At 46.8% G+C, this 18,946-nt stretch overlaps 1 protein-coding gene across 1 annotated transcript in view; it reads left to right on the top strand.

Moving 5' to 3' along the window:
• The window catches only part of LOC147120955 (3-oxo-5-alpha-steroid 4-dehydrogenase 2-like), a 70,804-nt gene extending 57,946 nt beyond the window's left edge, over positions 1–12,858 (top strand). Inside the window, exons 3-5 of the mRNA XM_085979807.1 lie at positions 8,696–8,797; positions 11,079–11,229; positions 11,847–12,858. Coding sequence (XP_085835933.1) covers positions 8,696–8,797; positions 11,079–11,229; positions 11,847–11,913 — 320 coding nt within the window. The 3' untranslated portion in view covers positions 11,914–12,858. The remainder of the gene's footprint in view (positions 1–8,695; positions 8,798–11,078; positions 11,230–11,846) is intronic.
• The last annotated feature ends 6,088 nt before the right edge of the window (positions 12,859–18,946 follow it).

Below are 18,946 nucleotides of genomic sequence, written 5' to 3'. Positions count from 1 at the left end.
TTCAGACTTAACTAAATCACTCTCAAACGTAACATAAAATTCATCATATTATGATCACTGCTCCCCAGAGGCTCCTTTATTACAAGGTTATCAATTAACCCTGTCTCATTGCACAATACTAGATCTAAAATAGCCAATTCCCTAGTAGGTTCCTCAACATGCTGATCTAGAAAACGATCTTGAATGCATTCCATGAACTCTTCCTTTGTACTATTACTGCAAATTACGTAGATTAAAGTCCCCTGTGGCAAAACTACTAAGAGACTCTTACAGTGACTTACATAATTGTCTGTAACCAATGTTATTACCTCTAGCATTAATTGTCTGTAACCAATGTTATTACCTTTCAAGCTGGCTCTGGTTAAACAGAGCTAGATCGACAACATCGCGATCTGACGCGATGATGTCCCCTTCGGCGGGAAACGTCATGACGTCAGAGGTAGAGGGCGGGGCCAGCCAGTCCTCGTGTGGATTGAAAGAGAAAAGACCTGTTTTGAGCTTCTCCTGTAGTTTCTTGTTTTGTAAAGTTCTTAGACAATAAATTCAGTTTGTTAACTTCCAGTAAGTTATAGATTCTTTGTTAGGAGTGCAGAGACTCCTACATTGGTGACCCCGATTCCTCGTGATCGTTTTTCGCGGTGAACGCCGAACACAGGCCAGTGATGGAGGCCAATGCAGTGGCCTTGAAGCTCCCCCAATGCTGGGAACAACAGGCAGCCTCTTGGTTTGTGCAAGCCGAGGCGCAATTTGAGCTCCGCAACATCGTTCAGGATCAGACCAGATATCTCCACGTGGTCTCCGCCCTCGAGAGCTCGACGGCGTCGAGAATCATCAGCCTGCTGGAGAGTCCTCCGACTGCTGACAAGTATGTCGCCATCAAGACACGATTGCTGCAGGTATTTGGTCTCACCAAAGCAGAGCGCGCTCGCCGTTTACTGGCTCTACCAGGGTTAGGAGACGCCAAACCCTCGGAAATGATGAGTCATATGCTGACTCTCCTGGGGTCCGAGCCCCAGTGCTTTCTGTTTCGCGAACTGTTCCTTACTCAACTTCCTGAGCAAGTACAGGCGTCCCTCGCCCGAGCAGAAACCGCAGACTGCGTCGCGCGCGCCGAAGAGGCGGATAAGATTTACGTGGTCCGGCAACAATACTGCGCCCTCGCGCAATGCCCCGCCACGAAGAGCCCGGCCCCGGCTCCGACAAAGGCGCCTCCGACGACCGGTTTCTGCTACTACCACGCCCGTTTCGGCCCGAAGGCCCGCTGCTGCTGCTCGCCATGCAGTTTTGTTACCAGACCGTCAAACAGACCGCCGCGAGTGAAGCACGCCGGTCCCGGTACTTCCCCCGCAGCCGCGATGGCGATCGGTGCTTCCGGGAATTTCGGAGTCGGTCCAACAGACTTGTCCGACCTCCTCAGCGATTGACTCTTTTCGTTAAAGACAATTCTGGGGGGGCGTATGTGGCAAAACCACTAAGAGACTCTTACAGTGACTTACATAATTGTCTGTAACCAATGTTATTACCTCTAGCATTAATTGTCTGTAACCAATGTTATTAGCTTTCAAGTTGGCTCTGGTTAAACAGAGCTAGATCGACAACATCGCGATCTGACGCGATGACGTCATCACGTGGGTCACGTGACGTCCCCTTCAGCGGGAAACGTCAAGATGTCAGAGGTAGAGGGCCGGGCCAGCCAGTCCTCGTGTGGATTGAAAGAGAAAAGACCTGTTTTGAGCTTCTCCTGGAGTTTCTTGTTTTGTAAAGTTCTTAGACAATAAATTCAGTTTGTTAACTTCCAGTAAGTTATAGATTCTTTGTTAGGAGTGCAGAGACTCCTACACCCCCATAATTACTGTATTGCTCCAGTTACATGCATCTCTAATTTCCTGATTTATACTCTGCCCAACACTACAACTACTGTTCGGGGGCCTATAAACTACTCCCACTAGTATTTCTCTGTCCCTTGATGTTTCTTCGCTCCACCCAAACTGATTCTACATTTTTTGTTTTTCCGAGCCAAGATCCTTTCTCTCTACTGTCTTTATCCCCTCCTTTATTATCAGGGTTACCCCCCCCCCCCCACCTCCTCCTTTTCCATTCTGTCTGTCTCTTCCAAAAGTCAAATATCCTGGAATATTTAGTTCCCAACCTTGGTCATTCTGCAACCACGTCTCTGTAATAGCTATTAAATCAAACCCATTTATTTCTACCTGTGCTATTAATTCATCTATTTTGTTGTGAACGCTTTGTGCATTCAGATATAGTGTCTTTAGCTTTAACTTTTTTCTATTTCTCCCTGGTGTCACTTTAGTCACTGGTGCCCTATTACCTTTATTAATCTCTCTGTCCCTTCCTGACCAATTCTGCTTATCTTTACCCCGATCACTACTCTGCTCTACAGCCTTAACATTTCTCTTACTGCTTTTGAATTTACCCTTTTTAAAATTCTCCCACCCCCCTTCATTAGTTTAAAGCCCTATCTACCACCCTAGTTATTCGATTCGCCAGGACACTGGTCCCAGCCCAGTTTAAGTGGAGCCCGTCCCAACGGAACAGCTCCCTCTTTACCCAGTACTGATGGCAGTGTCGCATCAATCGAAACCCCTTCTTTCCACACCACTCATTGAGCCACGCATTTAACTCTCTGATCTATCTGTCCCTATGCCAATTTGCACGTGGCTCAGGTAACAATCTAGAAATTATTACCTTTGAGGTTCTGCATGTTAATTTGGAACCTAGCTGCTCAAACTCCCCCAGCAGAACCTCATTCCTAGTTCTGTCCATGTTGTTGGTTCCTAAATGGACCACGACCACTGGATCCTTCCCCCTCCAAATTCCTCAGGCAATGCTCTTCTGTTTAAATCAAAATGGGCAGCTGTATTACAGAAGTTTGTGTTCCAACCTTTCTTTTTCCACCCTCCCAACACCTCTCCCGCATCTCTCTTGAAGACATACACCTGTAACATTCCAACAGTGCCCAAATAGCCATTCATTGCTTGTGAGCCACAACAGCAAGTGACAGCAGCCACTCCACTGTGATATTCATAACAAATGATCCCAATTCAAACATCACCTAATAATCTAGTCTCACACCTTCAAGCAGGTGTCACTGGATAGCCAACCGAACACTAGCTGGTTTTCTCTCTCCCTCCGCCAAGAATTCTCGCTAATACTTCCTCACCTGTATTTATGAAAGTAACTAACTATTGTAAGTTCAAGCAGTTCTGTGAAAAGTATCGAGATTAAAAGTTGGAAGATTTAAGAAATGTTGAGTTTCTTTGAACAGACTTGTAAAGTGCACCACAGCTTTTACTAGTAGATTATTCTCTCTCTCTGGGTTCAGAGACATAAAGTAGCTATACAGTGCAAAGGGATAATGTGTAAATGAAAGATTAGTTAAGCTAGAATGAGAAAGCGACCAAAGAAGGTAGGCAGTGACGGGCCATGGGTGACTATCTTCTCGGGCAGATACTGAGTGATGTGCCTCAATAATTCCGAGACTCGAAGTTAGCAGAACAAAACAAGGCTTTTATTAACTTAGAACGTAACACGTAAGAGAGAGAGATGTCTTCCTTCTGGAGACTGAGGCCAGACTGAGTTAGCTTACAAACGGGGCCAGGTATGGGCGGAGCCCTACACACAGCACATTCCAGCACATTCCAGTATACAATACAGCACATTCCAGTACACAATACAATGAGGTCTGGGGGAAGGGAAATGACACTGAAACCGATCTCAGTCACAGGCAGTGATGAATGGAAATATTTCATCACATTCACCCCTTCTATAGATTTAGTCTGTTCGCGGGTTTGATAGTCCTCTGCGACCGACGTGGCTGTTGCGGTGCCGCGGGTGTCGGCTGGGTGTCCCCGGTAGCCTCCTGGGTCTCTGCCGGGGGTGCCGCCAGGGTTGTTGAAGGGGTAGTTGGTGGGGGTGCCGTTGGTCGGTGTTCTTCCGGGGGTGATGAAAGAGTAGTGGGTGGGTAAGAGTTGCTGTGATCGTCGTTGCCGCTATTGCCGTGGTTGTTGTCGATGCCGGCTGGGGCGACGTCTTTTATGGACACGGTGTCCTCCCTTCCGTCGGCGTGCCGGACAGATGCGTATTGGGGGTTGGCGTGGAGTAGGTGTACTGGCTCCACGAGAGGGTCCGTCTTGTGGCCCCTCACATGCCTTCGCACGAGTACCGGACCTGGGTTGGAGAGCCATGACGGCATGGATACGCCTGAGGTGGATTTCCGGGGAAAGACAAACATTCGTTCATGAGGCGTGGTATTAGTGGCCGTACACAATAGCGACCGTATCGAATGGAGCACATCCGAGAGGACTTCCTGCCAGCGGGAGATAGGGAGGCCCTTGGTCCTTAGAGCTAGAGTGACTGCTTTCCATACTGTCCCGTTCTCTCGCTCCACTTGGCCGTTACCCCGGGGGTTGTAGCTGGTGGTACGGCTTGTGGCAATCCCCCTGGACAGCATGTACTGGCGTAGCTCTTCACTCATGAAGGACGCCCCCCTATCCGTATGGATGTAGCTCGGCATACCGAACAGGCTGTTGAGGCATTTAATGACCGTGGCGCTGGTCATGTCTGGGCAGGGGAAGGCGAATGGGAACCGGGAGTATTCGTCCACAATGTTCAGGAAGTAAACATTGCGGTCGACGGACGGGAGGGGGCCCTTGAAATCTAAGCTGAGCCGCTCAAAGGGCCGTGTAGCTTTGATTAAGTGGGCTCTATCTGGGCGGTAGAACCGAGGCTTGCACTCAGCGCAAGTGCGGCAGTTCCTGGTCAGGGACCGAACTTCCTCAATCGAGTAGGGTAAGTTACGGGACTTTATGAAGTGGAACAGCCGCGTGACCCCTGGGTGGCAGAGGTCGTTGTGGAGGGTCTGTAGCCGATCCCCGGTGGTGCTGGCGCACATCCCTCGTGAGAGGGCGTCAGGGGATTCGTTAAGGGCCCCTGGCCGGTAAATGATGTCGTACTCGAAGGTGGAGAGCTCGATCCGCCACCTAAGAATCTTATCATTTTTAATCTTCCCCCTCTGTTTATTATTGAACATAAACGCTACCGACCGCTGGTCGGTAAGTAGGGTGAAGCGTTTGCCGGCTAGGTAGTGGCGCCAGTGGCGCACTGCCTCCACGATGGCTTGGGCCTCCTTTTCCACGGAGGAGTGTCTGATCTCGGGCCCTTGGAGGGTCCTCGAGAAGAAAGCTACGGGCCGCCCCACCTGGTTGAGGGTGGCCGCCAAGGCGAAGTCAGACGCATCACTTTCCACTTGAAATGGAGTGTTCTCGTCCACTGCCTGTAGCGTGGCCCGCTCAATATCCTGCTTAATGCTTTTGAAGGCGGCGTGGGCCTCAGCAGAGAGCGGGAAAGAGGATGCTTTCAAGAGGGGGCGGGCTTTGTCGGAGTAGTTGGGGACCCATTGGGAATAATAAGAAAATAACCCCAGGCACCTTTTCAGGGCTTTGGGAGTGTTGGGCAGGGGCAGCTCCCGTAGGGGGCGCAATCGGTCGGGGTCTGGTCCGATTTCCCCATTCTCCACCACGCTGCCTAGTATGCAGAGGCGCGTGGTGTTGTAAATGCACTTGTCCTCGTTGTAGGTGAGGTTGAGTTTTTGTGCGGTTTTCAGGAACCTCTCGAGGTTCGAGTCGTGATCCTGCTGGTTGTGACCGCAGATGGTGACGTTGTCGAGGTAGGGGAAGGTTGCCTGCAAGTGGTGGTCATCGACCATGCGGTCCATCTCCCTCTGGAAGACCGAGACCCCATTCGTCACCCCAAAGGGGACTCTGAGGAATTGGTAGAGGCGTCCGTTCGCCTCGAAGGCGGTGTACGGGCGGTCCTCTGGTCTGATAGGGAGCTGGTGGTACGCTGACTTGAGGTCGATGGTGGAGAACACCCGGTATTGGGCGATTTGGTTCACCATTTCTGATATGCGGGGTAGCGGGTAGGCGTCTAGTAGGGTGTACCTGTTGATCGTTTGACTATAGTCGATCACCATCCGTTTCTTCTCGCTACCCCTTACCGCCACCACTTGGGCGCGCCACGGGCTATTGCTGCGTTCAGTAATGCGCTCTTTCAGGAGCCTGTCTACCTCGGTCGCGATAAACCGCCTGTCCTCCCAGCTGTACCTCCTGCTTTTGGTCGCTATTGGCCGGCAGTTAGGGGTAAGGTTCGCGAATAGCGAAGGCGGCTTTACCTTCAGGGTAGCCAGACCGCACACTGTGAGGGGCGGCTGGGACCCACCGTACTTGAGCGTGATGCTTTGGTGGTTGCACTGGAAATCCAGGCCCAAGATCACGCTCGCACATAGGTTCTTCATGATTAATACTTTAAAATTATCATATACAGTTCCGTTAACGCACAATTGTACCGTGCAGTAACCCAGAATGGTCGATGTCTGGGTTTTGTCAGCCATAGAGATGGTACCCTGAGTAGGGACCACCTTTAGGGAGAGTTGTTGTGCCAGTTCTGGGTGGATAAAGCTCTCCGTGCTTCCACTGTCAATTAAGCATTTAACCCGGCACCCGTTTACCTCGATGTCCACCATTGATCTGGATAGCGGGTGCGGCCTGGTCTGGTCCACTGTGACCGATGCCACTGTAGGGCCCTGATCGATACAAGATGGCGTCCACGCTGTCTGCTCACAAGATGGCGGACCCCACGAGGTCGGGCAAGATGGCGTCCAAGATGGCCGCTCCCACGGCGCACACGCGGCGGTGGCGGGTTTTCCGGCGGTTGGTTTTCCGGCGGGGTTCCCTCTGCACACCTTCCCGAAGTGCCCCTTCTTACCGCACTTAAAGCAGGTGGTGCCTTTCGCCGGGCACAGGTTTCTGGTGTGCTTTGGCTGCCCGCAGAAGTAGCAGTTGGGTCCCTGACGCATCGCGGCTGTCGTAGGGCTTCCGGGGGGAGAGCGGGGCCCAGCCGGTGTCGGGCTGTCGGGCGGGGAAGATGCCTTCCAAGATGGCGGCGCCCTCGGTGCACACGTGGCGGCGTGGACGGCGCGGGCTGAAGAGTAGGCGCCCGAGTTTCTCTGGGCCACATCCAGGGATCGCGCGGTGTCCGCAGCCTGTTTCAGGTCCAACCCCGTTTTTTCCAGCAGTCTTTGCCGGATGTAAGTGGAGCTGAGGCCTGTGATGAAGGCATCGCGAACAAGCTCGTCAGTGTACACTGCGGCTTTTACATCTCGGCACTTGCAGTCTTTGCCAAGCATTTTCAGGGTGCTTAGGAACTCCTCCACCGATTCCCCAGGTCGCTGTGCGCGGGTGGCGAGCAGGTGCCTAGCATACACCTCATTCGTAGGCTGCTGGTAATGCGCCTTTAAGATGTCGCAGGTGGCCAGGTACGTCTCGGCGTCTTGGATGAGGGGGTAAACCCGGTGGCTTACCCAATTCCGCAGAATTCCGAGTCTCATCCTCGCAGCGTCCGTAGCGTCTTTGACGGCTGCGGAATTGTCCAGGAAGAATTCCATACACTCAAACCAGTGTCCGAAGCGTGCTGATGCGTCCGGAGCATGTTGATCCAAATCCAAACGTTCGGGTTTCAGGAGTTGATCCATAGTGTTGAAAAATAAGTTAATAAAATTGATGTGCCTCAATAATTCCGAGACTCGAAGTTAGCAGAACAAAACAAGGCTTTTATTAACTTAGAACGTAACACGTAAGAGAGAGAGATGTCTTCCTTCTGGAGACTGAGGCCAGACTGAGTTAGCTTACAAACGGGGCCAGGTATGGGCGGAGCCCTACACACAGCACATTCCAGCACATTCCAGTATACAATACAGCACATTCTAGTACACAATACAATGAGGTCTGGGGGAAGGGAAATGACACTGAAACCGATCTCAGTCACAGGCAGTGATGAATGGAAATATTTCATCACACTGAGCCTCCCCCAGATGAAGCCGATGCGATAGCAGCCAGCCTATTAAAAGGAAGAGGTTGTATGCTTTATGTTCCTGTTTCAGAGGGAATGCTGAAACTTGTCAGTGACTCATTGAAAATGAACTGTTTAACTTAGCCTTAGCTTCTCCTCAGTTTTGGACATTGAACGTAGTTCTACCATACTTTTATTAAGTAAACCTCAGTATTTGGACTGGATGCCAATTATTTTAGACTCTGCGTCAAATGATGTGGGGAAAAATGCTTATTGCAATTCTTCAACCTTGTGCTATTAGTTGTTCTAGATGTTATAAATACAATTGTTAGTTAACACACCTGTCTGACTTCAACTCTGATTTTACATTTAGTAGTGTTGCACTGAGTTCCAGTAGTGATGGGCATGTATAACCTAATACAATTGTGACTGGGTTAGGAGCGAGTTAGCATCTTGCCAATCTTGGATGTGAATGGTAAATCTTCATTCCAATCCTTGCGTGAATATGTGGTTAAAAAGGGAAGGGAGTTGAAGATTCATCTGATGCCCTTGGGTAAATTTGGGAACATCAACACCATTCACTTATTTTGGGCTCCTGCCACTCCCTTGAGAAATATGGGTGCGCCAAGGTCTGTAGCGCTGGACACAAGTTGAAAAGGGTAGAAGAGAAGACCAGGTAAATTAGATAATGCCATACTGGAGTCTTAAGATTATGGACTTTAGAAGTGAAGACTGATGCAGCACTGAAGTGGTGGACAGAACATTGTTCAGAGCTGAGTGTGTTTTTCCGATTGTGCGCAAAGAAATGAAGAATCTTTCTATATTGTAGGGCTGATGCTATTCTTACTGGGAATGGCCTTCAATGTCCATAGTGATCATTTATTGCGGAAGTTGAGAACACCTGGAGATGCAACTTACAAAATTCCTACAGGTAACTTTTTTTATTTTCCACCCTCCATCTTTTATCTTTCCTTAGACCAGTAATTCAGTCTTGCATTTAGCATCTATCCACAGCATAGCCATCAATTGCAACTCTCTTTTTCAGCTCCTGTCCATATGCTAAAAGTTAATGACTGGTCATTTACTAATGTTTGTTTCCTAATTTTTTTTTTGTCACCACTCTGAAATGCAAGTACCAGGAAAAGCACAGTATAGTTTATTACATTTTAGCTAAATTCCACCAGCAAATGTTGTGGAAGTGCTAGTATTTATTGTAAAAGTGCAGTTGGTACAGTTGTTGTGAATTAAATTGTCTTTTTTAACCCAATGCCATAGTCAAAGGTTCCGTAGAAAAATAGGAGCAGGAGTCGGCCCTTCGAGCCTGCTCCGCCATTCAATATGATCATGGCTGATCCTCTATCTCGATACCATATTCCCACTCTCTCCCCATACCCCTTGATGCCTTTTGTGTCTAGAAATCTATCTATCTCCATCTTAAATATATTCAGGGACTTGGCCTCCACAGCCTTCTGTGGTAGAGAATTCCACAGGTTCACCACCCTGAGTGAAGAAATTTCTCCTCATCTCAGTCCTAAATGTCCCGTATCCTGAGACTGTGACCCTCGTTCTAGACCCCATCGAAACTTTCCTCTTGAAGTTGTGTAAAAGAAAATCACGAACATTTTTTTTATTGCACTTCAGTTTCTCTGTACAGGTGATTTATGATTTGGAAACACTTGTCATTTTAATACTTAAGTGGATAAATGTTGTAAATGTGCTATTCTGTCATGGAGGTTAGATGAAATAACCTTAATTGATCATGCTGGTACTTCTGGGTAAGACTTGCACTTCTGTTCTTAAAACCTATGCGATTATAGTTGCTTTCTCTTCAATAACAATTTCAGTCAGCTGACTTGGTAAACCTCCAATATTACTCATCGATTAACATCGTGCAATTCTCTCTTCAATTAAACTGCAGGTCCAGACCCATGTTGACGCTACTGCCCCCTGACTTCAAATTTACTGAGACTTTAACCATATGAAGTTGCCATTTTCAAATCTCCCTCTGATGAACAGGATCTTAAATCAGGAAAAAACTATGAAACTTGAAGACCTTTTGCTCACTTGAACAGAGTCTCCGTGCTAAATCCAGAAAGTTGGCAACTCGAACCAAAGGAGTTTTACGCTTGGCTTAGCATAATGACTGTAGCATCTAACATTTTAGATGCTTTCGCCTACAGTCTGGCAACTTTTGTTTTTATAAAGTGAGCATATTGTCCTTTTTGTCTCTGGTACCGGGTTTGAATCCAACTCTGGCTCAGATTACAGACCAGTCTACAAGGGGCCCACAGGAAGTGAGTTTCAATCCCGTTCCTGATACAAAATCTCCCATAATTTGGCACTAAATTTTTAAGAGGTGCGAAAGGTTGGCTACTGTGGGAAGTGAAAAACTTTCACAATGGTGCAGTAGGAGGTGCTCTTTAAGTTGGGTTAAATTACACACTGGTAACAAGTCCATGTGTATAAAATTCTGTTGCTATTTCTGGATTTAGCTCAGAGACTCTGTTTAAGTGAGCTAAAGGTCTTCAAGTTTCATTGTTTTTCTTCATTTAAGAACCATTAACCTGTTTTCATTAATGTAGCGGCCAAGAGAAATTTATTTAACACGCTAATGGTGTGGCTTAATTTCACCACAATTCCTTCTGGCAGAGTTTAGGGAACTTGGCAGCTGCCTGTGCTGTATTTGGCCCGGGAGCGCCTGATGCTGATTTTTTTTTAAATGGGATGTGAGAGAGGCGGAGAAAGGAGAGGAAAAGAGAAACTGCTTTAGTACTAATCACTCGTCTTTTCTTTCAAACACCGAGACTGTGATGGTTTTCAATTTAGTCAGCCTAACTGATTTTGCAGCAACAGCTTCAAAGTGAACCCAGACAATCAGCAGCGAATGGAGCAGTGATAAGTGCCTTGTTTGTTGCACCAACCTACTTGGTACCACTTTTTTATTTTATTTATTATGTGCATATGTATGTATATTGAAATGAAAGTTGGCACTTTAAGCATCTCCCACCATAGAAATGAAGGCAAACTTTTGTTTTTGTTTTTGCTGTGCATAATAACTAAGGCATCCGACTCTTCTGACACTAATTGATTTGCACCATTAGCCATGCCCTGTAATATTCAGTGACGGTAGAAATTACATAGGAAGTTGCACTTCCTGTTTCTACAATCGTAAACTGCTAAAACCTTCCTGGCAATTTTTTCTTTTGTTTCAGGAGGATTATTTGAATATGTCTCCGTGGCAAACTACTTTGGTGAGATCGTGGAGTGGTTTGGTTATTCCATAGCAACTTGGACCTTCCCAGCCTTTGCTTTTGCCATTTTCTCAGCCCTTTGTTTAGGAACTCGTGCTTTGCAACATCACAGGTAATTTTGAGGAGCTAAACCACAACTTTTCTTTTGCATTTTTTACAGTGATGGCCTCCTCTGGTGCTGTACTATTCTATGATTCTGAACTTTGTCTAACTCTTGGTGAAATTACATGTAGGCTATTTTTCTTTTGAACAAAGTCTCGATCTGTTCTGTCTGGAGTAGGCAGTCAGAATGGCTCGAATTACACTTTGTAGAACAACTGATTACGTAGGTAGGGAGGATCGAATTACACATTCCAGAGAAACTGCTGGGTGTGTCTGGTCCTCCAAGGGGACCAATCAGAGCTTTTGGTGTTGCGAATAAACACGTCCATAAATGTAAGTTCTTTTGTTCTCTTAATAAAATTCCTGTGGCCAGTACAGCCAACTTGCCTCTTACTTTTAAATCCAAAGATGTTCACAAAAGACTGAATTCAACATGAATTGAGTGTACACAGCACAGGTCTTGCAGTATTGAAATAACTATTTGCAGCTTGCATCATTTCAACAATGGTTCAAAATTGTGTTCGATATTTTCTGGAAGGGAAAAGTATCAATGCATTGATCGTGAAGGTTTACTGGACAACTGTTGTGGTTTTTCTTTAATTTCTATTTGTTTTCTTGCTTTTCCAGGTTTTATCTAGAGAAGTTTGAGGACTACCCAAAATCTAGAAAGGCTTTAATTCCTTTTTTACTTTGAAATAATAATTGAAAGCTCTAACTTTGATTCATTGCATTTGTCAATGTTGAAATATTCTGCGGCAGATTGCCAAAATTATTTTGTATGCTTAGATCAGCTTTTAGATGATCATGCTTTTAAATCTATTTGATTTAAGAGCCGTCCTAAAAAAAAGCATTGTATAGCATCTTTGCTAATGATCTAATTTAAACTGTTTACTTTTTATATTAAGGGACTATTCAACTGAACAAGCAAATGTTAAAGAAGAAAAAATGACTTGATTGTTGTACAGTAAACTTCGCGATATCCGGCACTGACGGGACCGGCGTGATGCCGATCTATGAAAACTTCCGGACAGACCAGCGCTAATGTTGAAGGATACGGAGGTTTTCATCTCCATATCTGACAACAAACACTGTTGCTTAGCAACAGCTTGTAAACAGTCGGCCCGTACCTTGGAAGCGTCTCTGTAGCTTAGCAACAGCTTCAGAGAGGCTTTCCAGAGACTGACTGTTTAAAAAAAAATGCTAGGAGAAGAAAAAAAAACTAACAAAACAGCTGCGATTTCTGCCGTTAGATCGAGGTTTCCGGACATACAACCTCCAGATAAACCAAAGTTTCCTGTAGCAAGGTTCTTGATGATAAATAGTACAACAACTGAATAATCATTTCAGTCCAACTTTTTATGCATTAGAATAGGATTTGAAGGGAGAAAGGGTAGTGTAAAGTCTGTAGGTTGTGCAGTAAATAACTTCAGAGACTTTAGAAGTACAAACAAAACAGGTCTTTACTATTCAGAGGTCTGGGCGATTTCTGCCCTAGTTAACGTATTCCAACCCTTATATACTGGTGTGGTCACTATCGGTATTACAGTATACATGAGCCAATAAATAGTGCCACCCTAAAGTAGTGCTCTTAAAGGCGAACGGTTACATTCTATAGTTCCCTTAAAGGTAAACGGTTACATACACAACACTCCTCCCTTTCTAGCTTATTACTTACAGAATCCCGTTAAACATACAATCTTCAACTTATATAGACAGTTTGCAGATATACTCTCGATGGAGTCAACGTCATATAACTTCATGTTTAACATAACATAATAACATATATAACTTCATGTCAAAACAGATCACAGATTCAGTCTCCGTAGGAACAGTTGCAACATACTCTTAGTGGAAACAGTTTACAGGTTCAGTCTCTGTGGAGGTTTCCGGATTCTGTCCGGATAACGCCGCAGTGGTGTCGTCATTCCCAGCGGTCCAGTAGGTGTCTCTGGTAAAGTCGATTCAGCTGGAACAACAGTGTCAGGTTTATCTGATTCTAGTATTACTAGATCAGAAGTAGGTGTTCTGGGTACTTCAGTTTCAACATTACTCGGGTAAGGTGGTGAAGTCGGCTGCTCATTTGTGGCGGACCCTATGATCTGGTCAACATGGCGCCTTATTACCTTGTCCCCAATGTCCACCGTGTACATCAACGGTCCTAGCCTTTTTTTAATAGTTCCAGGCTGCCATTTCTCCGTACGGTAGTCCCGGGCCAAAACTTGTTGCCCCATCTGGAAAGATCTGGTGGCCCTTTCATTCATGCCCTGGAATTGCCGGTTCTCTACGTCCCTTCTTACGTTTGGTTTGAGCAAATCCAGCCGGCATCTTAGGCGTCTATTGCAAAACATCATTGCGGGAGTTTGATTCGTGACCGCATGTGTTGCATTTCGATAGGCCAACAAAAAGCTATCCACCTTATGCTGTAAACTTATGTCTTCATTACTCATGGCCTTTATGGCCTTCTTGAAGGTCTGGACAAATCTTTCAGCCAGTCCATTGGAGGCGGGATGGTATGGGGCTGATGTGTAATGTTTAACCCCATTGCTTTTTAGAAATTTCTTAAATTCCTCAGACACAAATTGCGGCCCATTATCGGAACAGACCTGTTCTGGCAGACCATTCCGCGCAAACATTGTCCTTAGCACCGTAATGGTTTTTTCCGTCGTGGTGGTGGTCATCTTAATTACTTCCGGCCACTTGGAGTGGGCATCTACCGCTATTAAGAACATCGAGTCCATGAAAGGCCCCGCAAAGTCGATGTGTACTCTTTGCCAGGGAGATGAGGGCCACTCCCATGGGTGCAGAGGAGCCTGTGGTGGCGCGTTCTGAACCCTCTGACATCCTAGGCAATTCTTCGTTATCTCCTCTATGTCCCCATCGATGCCTGGCCACCACACAAACGCCCTAGCTAGGTTCTTCATCTTTACGCCCCCCAGGTGTCCTTCGTGCAGCTCCTTGAGTATTTTCTTTTGGAGTTTGGGTGGAATCACCACTCTAGACCCACACATCAGGGTTCCTCGACACACAGACAGTTGTGCTTTCCTCTGTGCGAATGCTTGCAGTGTTGGTTCGCACTGCGCTGGCCATCCCTCCACCGTTAAGTCATAGACTCGTGAAAGAGTCGGGTCATTCCTTGTCTCATTTTCGATCATTGAGTTCGTGATCGGCAAACACTCCACTATTGATGAGTGGAACAACTCTACTGGGTCTACTGTCCTCGCTTCTTCTACCATTGGCAATGGTAAGCGTGATAGCCCATCAGCGTTTCCATGTTGCTTGGACCGTTTGTATTCAATATCATACTGGTGTGCCCCAAGTAAGACTGACCATCTTTGTAGCCTTTGTGCTGTCATGTTGGACACGGCCTTGTTCGGGTTAAATATGGACACCAACGGCTGGTGGTCTGTCAGCAATGTGAACCTCTTACATTGCAAGTAATGGTTGAATTTCTTCACGCCCCACACAAGACTGAGGGCCTCCCTGTCTATCTGGGCGTAATTTCGCTCCGCGGGTGTCAAAGATCGGGACGCAAAAGCCACTGGCCTTTCCGAGCCATTTGGTAGCCTGTGCGAAAGTACTGCTCCAATTCCGTACGGTGAAGCATCACACGCCAGCCGAAGGGGTAATGCTGGGTTGAAATGAGCCAACACTTCTTCAGAGGTAATCAACTCCTTGCTTCTGCGAAAAGCCTTTTTGCACTCCTCACTCCACTTCCATGGTGTCTCCTTTCGCAACAGCTCATTCAGTGGATGCAGCACCGTGGACAAATTTGGTAGGAACTTGTGGTAGTAATTGATTAACCCCAAGAATGATCGTAACTGTGACACGTTCCCTGGAGCGGGAGCCTTCACGACTGCTTCTATCTTCTCCGGTGATTTATGTAGTCCCTCGCGGTCAATGATATGACCGCAGTATGAGATTCGTTTTTGGAAAAACTCACACTTATTGCGGTTAACCCTAAGGCCATACTCCTTTAACCTGGTGAGTACCAGTTTCAAATTCGTGAGGTGTTCCTCTTCATCCATTCCCGTGATTAGGATATCATCCAAATAGCACTGCGTGCTTGGAATTCCTTGTAACACCTGTTCCATGGCCCTCTGCCAAATTGCTGGTGCCGAAGCCACTCCAAAGACCAGTCTGTTATAACGGTACAACCCTCTGTGGGTATTGATAGTTAGGTATTGGCGTGACTCTTCCTCAACCTCCATCTGTAAATATGCCTGAGCTAGGTCTATCTTCGTGAAGTGTTTTCCTCCAGCCAACGAAGCGAAAATATCTTCAATCCTTGGCAGCGGGTATTGTACCGACTGAAGCACCGGGTTCACTGTGATCTTGAAATCCCCGCAGATACGGACCTTCCCCGGTCCCCCTGGCTTACTACTTGGTGAGGATTTCATGACGGGTACAATGGCCGTGGCCCACTCACTGTGGTCTACTTTTGACAGAACCCCTGATCGTTCAAGTTCTTCTAGTTCTGCCTCCACTACTGGTCGTATTGCATACGGTACCGACCTGGCCTTACAAAACTTTGGGCTTGCATGTTCTGCAATCTTGACCTTTGCTTTAATACCTCGTAGCTTTCCCAGTCCTTGCTGGAATACCTCTTTAGCTTCGTCTAATATTCTGGCCAACCGTTCAGGTTTGACGTCCTCTTTTTCGGGCTCCACCGTCATGGTGTTTAGTGCATGCCAATCCATCTTTATTTTCCGGATCCACTCCCGTCCCAGAAGTGGTGGGCCTCCCTCAGACAACACATACAGCTCCAACCGGTGGTGAACTTTATCTTTGTATTTCACCTTGACCTCTATCTTCCCGATGGGGAATACTTTTTGCCCCGTGTATGTCTTCAGTATCAGATCCGCATCCCGTAGTGGAATATGCTTGAAAAACTTTTGATAGTCATGCTTATTCATGACCGTCAACGCCGATCCGGTGTCCACTTCCATTTTTACTGGGACCTTTTCAATCGGTAGCGTTATCCAAATAGTTTGACGGTCGGCTTCATTGCTCACGTTGTGAATTCTTAGACCGTCCAGTCCTCTGCCTTTGGCGTGTGTGTCCGACTTCTGTTCCTTCAGACTCTTCCTATTTGCGTCATGTACCTTTCTGTCCCATTTTTGTGAGGACTCATTATTGTTGCACGTCGTTCCTGACCGGCACACTTTAGCTATGTGCCCGATCTTGCCACATTTCCAGCATTCCTGGTTTTTACCCCAGCATTGCTTTTGGTCGTGTGTTGACTTCCCACAACGATAGCATTTGGTGATATTACCTCGTTTAGGCATCTTCTCTTCTCGAGAACAACACAAGTATTTCTTTACTTATTATTAATTTTTTTTTTTTTTTCTCTCTTCTTGAGAACACACCAGCCTTTCTGAAAAATCTTATTACTTTTCTGAAATTCTTAATAATTTCCAAGATGGCGGTTTCCCGCTTCTTCCTTCTTCTTCAGCGGTTTTCCCCGAAAAATGGCGGCTTTCCCGCGCTTCTCGCTCTCCCCGCCCACTTCAATGGCGGTTTTCCCGCGCTTGGCGGTCTTCACCCGGTCCCCCGACGCCGTCTGTCAGCCCGAGTGCGGCCCTTATCTATAATGCGATCGCTGGATCGCGAAGCGGCTGCCGGCCCTTATCTGTAGATCCGATCGCTCTCGCGGCTCTCGGCCCTTATCTGGAGATGCGATCGCTGGCTTGCAACGCCTCCCGCTCGGCTCTGGCTCCCCCGCTCGCGCGGCTCTCGGCTCTGACACTCCCGCGCCTACTCGCAGGCTCAGCGCTTCGTGGCAGCGGTTGCTGCACGGCTTCTCACATTGCCCGCGGTCCGGCTGTCACCCGACGCCGTTGGACCCGAATGCTTTGCCCTTCTCCTCCAAATACTTCTACCCCGTTTTTTTTTTTTTTATTTGTTTTAACTACTCACAGTCTCTTCGGCCGCCTTGTTTTAGGCTGATTGGCTCGCTCAAGATGTGGTAGCAGGGTAATCTGTGCCTGTTGCTGCCGCAGCTTTGCTGTTAATCTTCCAGCTTCCAGTAAGTACTATACTTTTAGTAGACGGAGCCTCGTGTTTTCTTTTTGAAGCTCTCTGCTACTGGTTAGTCTTGCCGCAGGGTACGATCGGACTCGTCGCCACTGTAAAGTCTGTAGGTTGTGCAGTAAATAACTTCAGAGACTTTAGAAGTACAAACAAAACAGGTCTTTACTATTCAGAGGTCTGGGCGATTTCTGCCCTAGTTAACGTATTCCAACCCTTATATACTGGTGTGGTCACTATCGGTATTACAGTATACATGAGCCAAGAAATAGTGCCACCCTAAAGTAGTGCTCTTAAAGGCGAACGGTTACATTCTATAGTTCCCTTAAAGGTAAACGGTTACATACACAACAGGTAGTTTTGATTTGAGAGCTTTATAACTGAATTAATATAAAAATAAGTTGTATTTCTATTTTTTTTAAATGAAAGTAAATAGATATTTAATTCACACATATGTTGGAAACACAAACTAGCCTTTGGTTTGGAAATAGATTTATTGCTGCTGATTCTTTACTTAGAAGGAGTGATCACAATAAACAGCTAAGTTATCTGACTATGGAATATTAGGTGTGGCTTGACTGGAACTGGTAATCTAAAATAAAATGCCCATCTTGCACATCAAAAACTACAATTTCCAGCTACCACAGCAAATGGCGGTAAGCTAACTATTAGCTCTTAAACCAGATCTAATGTTCTTGAAAGGGGTAGTACGTCATATGCAGAGCTTGTTCATTCTTCAGACCTTTCGAGTTCTCTACGTGTTTCAGAGCAGTTTAGTGTGTGAATTAAATATTGTAATGATGATTATTACTTTCTGTAATTGTGTTACCTGTGTAATTTTATTCCTTGCAAATAAATTCAACTGTTGGCGTCACTATGAAGATGTGGTCTTTTCTGACTTTTAGAATAAATCTGATACAAAATACTAAAGTAAAAGCGGTATTGTTAGTCCTTCAGCACGCTGTTCGCATTCACATCATGCAAAACAAGTTTCAGTTCATTTGGAGTCGTGGGTTTGCTTATGGACATTGCCTTTTTATTTTTAACCATAAGCCCAAGTTTACAGTGTTGAGCGAGACCGAACTGCAACATGGAAAGTCAATACACGGAATCCACAAACTTCAATGAGGTATCACATGGTAGGCATGTAGAGTCAAGCAACTCTTCTTCTTCTTCTTAGGCAGTCCCTCGGAACCGAGGATGACTTGCTTCCACATTAAAAATGAGTTCGCAGGTGACTGATGAGTCCAATGCGGGACCAACAGTCTCGGTCACAGGAGGGGCAGACGGTGGGTGGGGTGCTTGGGTTGGCGTGCGCTCCTTGCACTGCCTGCGCTTGGCTTCCACTTGCTCCCGGCGAAGAGACTCGAGATGTTCGGCGCCTTCCCGGCTGCTTCTCCTCCACTTTGTGCGGTCTTGGGCCAGGGATTCCCAGGTGTCGGTGGGGATGTTACACTTTTTCAAGGAGGCTTTGAGGCTGTCCTTGAAGCGTTTCCTCTGCCCACCTGGGGCTCTCTTGCCGTGCCGGAGCTCCGAGTAGAGCGCTTGTTTTGGGAGTCTCGTATCGGGCATGCGGACGATGTGGCCCGTCCATCGGAGCTGATCGAGCGTGGTCAAAGCTTCGATGCTGGGGATGTTGGCCTGAGCAAGAACACTGACGTTGGCGCGCCTATCCTGCCAATGGATTTGCAGGATCTTGT

Source organism: Somniosus microcephalus, chromosome 3, assembly GCF_052327205.1.
Source record: "Somniosus microcephalus isolate GS21.2 chromosome 3, FLI_Smic_1.0, whole genome shotgun sequence".
Lineage (NCBI taxonomy): Eukaryota > Metazoa > Chordata > Chondrichthyes > Squaliformes > Somniosidae > Somniosus > Somniosus microcephalus.
Note: the sequence above shows the minus strand (reverse complement) of the source record. Positions and strands in the feature narration are given on the sequence as shown.